This window comes from Aptenodytes forsteri, unplaced genomic scaffold (assembly GCF_000699145.1).
Source record: "Aptenodytes forsteri isolate BGI_AS27 unplaced genomic scaffold, ASM69914v1 Scaffold73, whole genome shotgun sequence".
Lineage (NCBI taxonomy): Eukaryota > Metazoa > Chordata > Aves > Sphenisciformes > Spheniscidae > Aptenodytes > Aptenodytes forsteri.
The window spans coordinates 3,347,365-3,356,262 of record NW_008796215.1 but is presented as its reverse complement, the minus strand read 5'-3'; the positions used below and the strand labels follow the sequence as shown (position 1 = coordinate 3,356,262).

Here is an 8,898-nt window from a genome sequence, read left to right as displayed (position 1 = left end):
TGTTACAACTGTGTAAAAAAATCTACTTCTCCGTGCTTGCAAACAGGGTTGCTCAAGTAAATTTTCATTTTAACCACCATAATTCGATTTCAGGCAGGACCTCTTCAAATGTCCCTAGAGTTAACTCTACTCTGTTGTGTTTTCCACAATAAGAAGCTGAATTCTTACTTCATTTCACAATTACGCAATAATTTATAGTAGAAGGGATCTCAAGGCCCTTTTGGGGCCAGCCAGGGGGAATTCTAAGTTTACTTTTACACTGGCCATGTGGGGAGAGCTGTGTGTGTGGGGAAAGAAAAAGCATCCTCAAAATGTAATGCTAAAATCAAAGGTGCTACTCTAAGAAAAAATGCACAGACTGGAATTAAAGTCTTTATTAGCAATGAGAGAGAGAAACAAGTCCAAGGTGGCTTTTGAAATGTAAAGCCTTGAGCTCATCTTTGCTATGATACACATAATTAAAGGCAGCTGCAGTTTCCCAGCTATGTTGTTTCATATCTGCACTAGATGTCTAGTGCCCCTATGGAGGGCTGTGGTTAATGTCCCGCAACTTGTGATGAGTAACCAACAGATACGCTTGCACATGAACTCTTGGTGTGAAGTACCACAGCTCTAGCATGCACATGACTGCAGCTGTGGAACAAAATGTTCACGAGCAATATGGTAACACCAACCGACTGACAGCCCTCCATCTATGGACACTGACAGGTAACACCTCACTTAATTATGGACAGACAGAGATGCCAGGAAGGTAGTAGGTGCATATAAGTGAGAGTTGTAAAGGCATAGAGATCTTCTGCAGAAAGACACCAACCACATGATGCAGTCTGCTGCGTTCCACAGGCACAGCACGACGGCTCTTCAGAAGGACTTTGGGGCTATAGATTAAAAAGTGAACCGTACCCTCAGTGTGGCTGACTTCCTTTCAAATGAAAAAACAACACAGATTTACCGTAAAAAATGCAGCATTAGCAGCTAAAGACTCATTTGAAAGACTGCTGTTATGTTAAAAAAACAACAATAAAAAATCCCCCAAACTCAGTGCAGCATGTGTGTGGGGAAGAGGATTGGTTTGTTTATGCTAGACAGAGAAGCAAAGGCAAGGAAGGAGTCTGAAATGAGTAAGATCGATCTATCTATCTATATAGTAGATATGTATTTTTTTTATATATATATATTCCCCACTGAGAAAATGTAACTTCAGGGTACTTAAAGCATACCCTTCTCCATGCATTGCTGACGACTGCTGAATTGCTGTGTTTATGGCAGATGTTTCTCAAGCCGTGCTGAATTTAACAAGAAAAACTTAAACTCCTGACCTGGCTTCTCTCAAACTGGTTGTGGTGTTTAGGTTTTAACAATATTCATGAAACATCCAGTATTTGAGCATTCTTGCTATTACTAATGTAATTAAACATGTTTTTTCAGGGCCTTACTGAAGCTCTTACCTACATTTTAAGCAGTCGCTAAATCTTGAGTAATTCCACAGATTTAAAAAAAAAGAAAAAAAATGGCCATTGAAGTGAAGTACTTCATTAAGACCCACTCTGAGTAAAGCATTTGCAGCCTCACCCTTCATTTCTTAGCATGACAAACTTTGGATACTAAAGAAGATGCTAATTGCACCCATTCAGAGTCAGATTACAAAAGACCTTTCATTATAACCTACTGTGCTCACAGTTTCTTCAAAACCCTCTTTAAGAACCAAAATTTCCCATTTTTAGACTCTATCCATAGATGACACCGAAGGAAAACAACTGTAAGAGCGACGTTATTTTGTAGTTAAAGGCAACATGCAGGTAAAACAGCTCATTAAGAAAGGCTAAGACACAACACGGTACGTGAGTACTCCTTATCCCTTACAATTTCTACTAAATTTGTGAAATGTACCTCTAGCATGCCCCTAATGCAAATACTCAGAAAATTTTGCAAGAGTGAACTGCGGAAAATTCCACGTTTCCCTCCAAAGTTACTCTACTGTGTGTGTTTCACTATGCGCATTTCAGCATTTCCAGAGAAGTACTTCAGCATTTCAGTTAAATGCTTTTGCTGAAAGTCAGACACATTTTGAAGTGCGAAAATGTGTTAGAAGTGTTAGAAAGTGAAATGCATTCTTTTTTGGGTCAAATGTCTTGTCTCATGTCAACCCCAACATTATGATTGAAGATCTTTTCATATTCAAAATCTGAAAATGTTATTTTGCTTCAGTCTAGTGATTTTTTTTTTTCCCAAATGGTGCCTGAGCTGAAAAATACTTTTAATGGCACGACATTAAGACACAAACCGCTGTAATTCAGAGGCTCTGTAAAGATATTTATTGAGTATCTTTTCAGGACTATTGCACATACCATATCTTTCAGAGACAGTAAATTTAAAAACATTGCAGAATAACGCCCCCCAACTAGTTACATATAAATTAACACACAGATTATTAGGCTATTCATACTGTAGAGTCCTGTTACTGTGCCTATAAAGAATACAAGCAATTAAAAAAAGTGTAGTTCAGCAAAATTAGTGATCATATATAAATAAACATCTTAAAGTCACAAGTTGTTAACAATATCCATACTGCATGGTCCTGTTACAGTAAAGTCCTATTGTCACAGAAAATAATGAAGCCATAAACAAGACACTGAACAAAACCAGACAGCAATTAAATTTGCATAAAAACACAGTAAGGGTGAAAATAATTATAAATAGGACAAAAAACCCCAACGAACCAACAATACTCCAAATAACCTGTCAAACATGGTGCAATTTTACATTCTTAAAACATGAGAAGACAGTTATCTTCCTTTCTCTGTAACTACAGTGCACTCTAGTGGCTACTCCAAAAATGGCTCCACTTGCTCCTTCAAGAAGTCCCGCGGAGTCCATAGTCCTCTTTCTAGCATCCAGATCACAAGAAAACCAATTTTCCAGATTTTATTCCGAGCAGGGAAGTATTTTGCCCTGCTATACATGCAAATTCCCCATTCTTCCTTCTCTAGAAACCCGATAGGAATAGTCCCTCCAGGAAAATAAGCTGCTTTGCTTCCTCTGGGTCAAACATCACTTTTAATCCTCAGGGTACCTGCTAGACATGAGTGGATGGAGTTCAGCAGGATTGTGCACTAATTCTGTGCAGGCTCACAGCAATTCAACAGCACTGGGTGTTGCTGCTGAAAATAATACACACACAGAGAACAAAACACTGATTGTCCATCCAGAAATGTATCATTTGCTCGGAAGCCTCACGCTCTGAGAGGCACAGGACATGAGGAAACCACGGAGAAATGTCCTTTGCTGTTAATTCTCTTATTCTCTACTCGTGATTTTGCCTATTCGCACTGATGGCTACTTCTAACTTTACAACATTAATGCCTGCAGCTTGCCTATTACTTTTTCAGTTCAAACTCTTTTTCCCCATCAATGCAGATCCTCAGGTCAATAAATACTCTACCTATTCTGACTTTTTGTGGCTAAGTTAAGTGCTGTGGGAAGGCGAACTGCAGGTGCAGTGCACCTACATAAATCCCAATGATAATACTGTCAAGCTAATTTAACAAGATTAATGTAAAATAACAGTAACAAAACATTGAATGCAATGCAGAGTCGCACAAGATGCACCCCATCAAACCGGCAGAGCGAAATCTGCAATGATCCTGTCTAAAACAACAGTGCCAATTTCTGCATTACCTTGTATCTGAGAGGCACTGGCAGACCTTCAGGCGGACCCACTGCACAACCCATCCCCGCACACAGAGCTTGGCTGAGGGAGAAGCAGAACAATTACCTCCAGCTGCACACCAAAAAGGAAAAGAAAGAGCAGCTGCTTAGGATCCTGCAAGAGAAGATGGAAGAAATACTGATGACACAAAGAAAGGAAACTACAGGCTGAGTAGTAGCTAGAAAAACAGGGCAAGGAAATGATGCTGAAGCAAGCTATTTAAATGACATCGTTAAAAAACGCAGGCTTCCTCCATGGGTGGAGAATTCTGGCTACCAGAAAAGTCATTCACCTCCAGGCAGGAGCTGAGACGCGTTCCCAGGTCCAGAGTATAGACATAGCCCATGTAGCCATCATATCAGAGTGCTAAGTGTCAGGGGTGGTGGCTTTATCGTGCTAAGCTAATATTCAAGCTACAGACCCACTTCCTGGTTAAATAACATCCAGAGGCCGAGACTCCTTTTGACTCAAGATAGGCACAGTTTCCAGAGCCTTTTACTTCAATCCTGTAAGGGAGAATGAAAGACACGATGACTTCAACACCCACAATCAAATAATGCAATAGAGCAAAGGGAACTATGGGGATCACAGGTTCTTTTCATACAAAGCCTGATTTACCACAGGCAAGGCATTGCAGGAGGACGATAGCTTGTGCTTTGAAGAGAACACCACAAAGATTGTCTTTTTTTAATGGGACCTGGCCCCCAGAATACAAAATCTAGGACTTGCAGTACTCCTGCATCTTGTCTAGCGGTCGCTTAATGTGAAGTATGCCCTTAGAGCGGAGATTGGAATTCAGGTTTGCCCTTCTCAAGGATGCTGTGCTATCAAGACTGGCTCCACCTTTGACTTCCACATCCTCTACACAGCTAAAACATTCCAGCAGAAGCTGTGAAACAAATGCCTTTCTCATTTCCCTCTTCCTCAGAACGGAACACGGCACTATGGTTAAGGGGGCGGTGGAAAACAGGAAGCGAACCTCAGTTTCCACACTGTAAGTGTCCCTATGCAAGACATAAGGGTCTCCTTTGCCAACTGTGTTTTCAAACGAAGTGTTACAGTGTTCTGTGAATAGGCCAGCCAAACTAGTATGGTCTCTGGAAAAGCCAAGGGACAAATTCCCACCAGTATTAACATGACTAATAGCAACTGAGCTTAGACTTCAAGGTGTTCACCCTTCTAAAGATAGGAGGGGCAGTTTGAGGCATGCACAGAGGCAGAAGTCTAAGAATGTAAAGAACTTCAACACTGAAAATGAAAGCATCAGTGGATGTTTGTATCGAAGGCAGGGGATAAGGCAGAGTGGGAAGGACTGCAATTTTCAACTTGAGATGCCTACGTGCTGCTCACATCTCACATTAAAGGCGTAAGGTCTTTATCAGATCAAGCCCTCAAGCCTTGGGGATGAACCGAATATGGTCATGCACCGCTAGTGATGTCACAAACTTAAAAAGTGGAAAATTTAAATACTTTTAGGTTAATTTCAGACTTGTGAAATCTCAATGCTTATTACTGTCACTGGTAATTCTACTGACAGCAGCTGCCCCAGGACAAGAAGCAGCAGTCTCTGAGAAGATGGGACAACCGTCGGTGGGAGGAACAAACCGCCCCACACCTGACACCGGTGGGACAGAGCACAGGGCCATGACCACAGAGTAGCTCATGCAATGTAAATTCACAGCTTCACCTTTCCCTCCAGCAGCCTTTTATGTAGGTACATGCCATAAGAAGTATGAAAACATCTCTTAGAAGCCTCCCAGATATCTTTGCTATAAACCTCACACAGGTTGCACGCAGGTTTGCACTTTTGCAAAATATATTCTGTAACGAGGAATTTGTGTTATTGTAACTTCCATTCCTCCCCCCATTGCTTTGGTGTCTTGGTGGTCTCTTGGTTTAACTTTCACTTTGCTATACTGTCTGTTACCACGAGCTCCTGTCTCATGTTGCTTCTGAACCTGGCATTACAAATTTATCTCCTAACTTTCATCCGTCACAGTTTTAACAATGTTATGTGAAATCTTTGTTGTATTCCATGCTCTTTCCAGAGTCATCCCTTCAACTTCATTACAGATATTTCTTTCAAGTCACTGCCTATATCTGCGTTAGTTATCCTCTCTTACTCCTCTATAATTTAGTATCACCAGCAAAACCCCTCAACATCGACTTACAGTTTATTGTCTAATGCTTTCCCATTTACCCAAAAGAACTCTTCATTTCTTTTATAGAGTCCAATCCACGGGTCTTGCTTTGTTATCTTCACCATAAAACTCTGTAGGAATAAACCCGTATGAGAAAATAAGTTTTGCATGTTCAGTCCAATTATCAAAATACAAAGTCTTTGATCCAGGGCTAGAAAGCAAAACAATGATCTTGCCTTTCTCCCAGAAGAAACAATATTAAAGATTAAATCTACAGAGTACTGCAGCATCTGGATCTTGTGCAATTCACATAACTGAAGTAGAATTTACAACTCGATCAGAAATCAAATGGATTGATTTTGAGACAGGATCCCTGCAGGACTCAGATATTGTAGTGACAGAAATGCCAACTACGAGAACACAAGTATACTACTGAATATCAAGAACTGCTGTGGAACTGCAAACGCATCATTTTACTGTCTCTCCACAAGAAAGTTTCCAAAGAACGATGAACACCGTTGCAGCTAATGCATTTCTCCATCGCTGATGTGTCTGCATCATATTGACCTTTTATTATCAGCTAGCAAGGATTTGTGGAAGACATTTTAGAAATTAGTAAAGGAAGATCCTTGCCTCAGCGTGTGCAACAGGATTGACATCTGCATCCAGTATGCCCATTATACTGGTGTCTGTTGATAGGGTTGACTGACCTAGAGAGAGGCTGTTTTAAAATATCAAGGTCTGCTATCAGGGTCTGTAACAGATATGGAAGAATATATTCTCCTAGGTCCTTGTGCTGGGTGGAGTCTTTCCTAACATTGCAGTATAATACAGAAAAAGATGTTCCAAGCCGTGGTTACGGTAACTATCTCCTAACTCCAAAGGCCAAGACTAACAAACATACCTACCAACTTGGTTGTCATTAACCTATCTTGCTAAGAGAGAACAGTTGTCTAATTAAAGATAAATGAGACACAGCAGTGCTTACCCTGATAGTTGCCTTCAGTGTGACTATTTATGGCTGTGAGCAGCATCTAATTTAACTCAGATAAGCCTCAGGCATTTTCTAAAACATCAACTGCTAAAACTGATGTTTGCTGTTTGCAGGGAGAGGAGGCACGCAGCTTTCTGCAAGCTGTGACTTGTCACGGTCTTTACATCAGCTTTCAAACCGCTCAGCTTAAGAGGCTGGAGAAACACACTGGCTCGTTGTGCAGCTCCCTAGAAGTGAGATGGGTGAAACCAGGACCCCCCATTTGTTCCCTTACCAGCTCTTGATGATCTTCGATCACCAGGAGGGAAGCATTGTGCAAAGAGCAGAGGCTCTGACTGGAGTTCCAGTTGGCTTCACTCTCCGAGAGGTAGTAGCATTTCCTCTGGAAATACAGCCAACCTGATGGACAGAGTTCCAGGGAAGGACAGACAGGAAAATCTTCGGCCAAAGAACGGTTTACTGCAAAAAGACAAAGACCAATCTACCTATTTCTTCCAACTGGAAAAGGTTTCTGGAGCTTTTTAGCTTGCCTTCTGACTGCATCACTTAACATTATCTAAGTCTAACCATGGCGTTATTACTTCTGCCCAGCAGAAATAATTACTGTAAACTATTGTAAACCTTTATGGTTGCTGACATACCCTTAAAGTGATGATCAGGGGCAGGTTGGTAGATGTAGCTGAGAAGGTGATAAGAACATATCCTCCAAGGACTCTTCTACAACTTAAATATTTCTGACAACTATAGTTTTTGCAATTGTTGCTTCCTTGCAGCTGAATTAATAGCTTTGTTTATTAAAGTGTCATTTTTTGAAGGACTACAGATTGGTTGCAAAGAACAATCTTCCATTTGTTATTTGTTTTCTTGAACTTGGATAAAGACCAAGAGTAAGGTTATAAACTTGAATGCCAGAAGTACAGTAAGACTAAACTGAGCACCCCTAACACCACTGCAACTAGTGGAGTAATTTCTCCAGCACTTAACCGCAATTTTAAACACTATGTCATGAGACATCTATTTAACTTTGAGATAAGGTAAGTTCTGAATAAACCTTTTGAGGTTTTGAGGGTCTTCTGACCAGAATATGTATTTTATCTGGCAATTTCTAAGGCTAATCATATTTTCTTTTTAAATGATTTACACACTTACCAAACTGAATAGACAAAATCAAAATGACAGCAGCAGTAAGGACTCCAGCGACACCTCGCCATAACCAGATATTTGAGAATAGACCTGAAAAAAGAAATATCAGGAATTTAAAATAAAACCAGCTGAAAGTGGAGTAGAGCCCAGGATCCATGAAGCTGTTCCAAAAAAAGTCGCTCTCCGTGGAGAGCAGGCTGGCAGCAGAGCTGAAGACTAGGAAGCATGTGACATTTAGCTTGTCATCACAAAGCTACTTAGCTAACAAGAACTGTGAATTACTCTGAATTTCAATTACGTCACTCAGAACTTAACCTAATAGTGAGGTTAGTTCCCGACACTCCAAAGTGACCGAGAATGAAAGAAATGAGCATGGAAAAAATGAGGGTGAAGACAGTAGGTTTGAGGTCGACCTGATGCCTAAACATGGCAGGGATAAGAGAAATGAGACAAGTCATCAGCTCCAGAGCCCAAAACTCCTACGGAACATGCAGCTTTATCCCACAGTGACACTTTTTCAGTCTCCTTTTCTTCCCATCTCCCTTCCAGGAGCCAGCAGTGAGCTGCGTTCGGACCCACCAACTTGCCACCGCCATGTCTCGTGTCAAACTTTGCAGGCAGTAGGCAGGGACGAGGTGCCCCTGAAAGGCTGCAATGGGAGGGTCCCCTCTCACCGGTGGTCACTGTACTGCCAGCACAGGGGTCTGCCCGGGCAGCCTCCTACCTCTGTGAAGCGCCAGAGCACACAGGTGGGGTTATCCAGCCTCCACGCACAACGTCAGTCCCACGGGACACTGGCACGGGGCTGATTCCCAGCCGGCCCCACGCACGCTGCAGTCCACACGACGCCCGGCACCTCCCGGGGCATTTCTCGGGTGGGTCTTGCAGCCCGAGCCAGGCGCCGTCCGCCT

General features: G+C 41.8%; 2 protein-coding genes across 2 annotated transcripts in view; one reads left to right on the top strand and one right to left on the bottom strand.

Moving 5' to 3' along the window:
* Positions 1-1,763, top strand: part of LOC109279732 (killer cell lectin-like receptor subfamily F member 1) — a 14,577-nt gene extending 12,814 nt beyond the window's left edge. Inside the window, exon 6 of the mRNA XM_019474444.1 lies at positions 1,725-1,763. Coding sequence (XP_019329989.1) covers positions 1,725-1,763 — 39 coding nt within the window. The remainder of the gene's footprint in view (positions 1-1,724) is intronic.
* A 2,334-nt stretch (positions 1,764-4,097) lies between these two features.
* LOC103906600 (C-type lectin domain family 2 member L-like) lies at positions 4,098-8,583 on the bottom strand. The gene is made up of 5 exons (XM_009288536.1): positions 8,571-8,583; positions 7,994-8,077; positions 7,119-7,243; positions 5,881-5,981; positions 4,098-4,215 (listed from the first exon to the last, which is right to left on the bottom strand). Exons 1-5 carry the CDS (start codon positions 8,581-8,583, stop codon positions 4,098-4,100), a joined length of 441 nt encoding a protein of 146 aa, XP_009286811.1.
* Between the last annotated feature and the right edge of the window lie 315 nt (positions 8,584-8,898).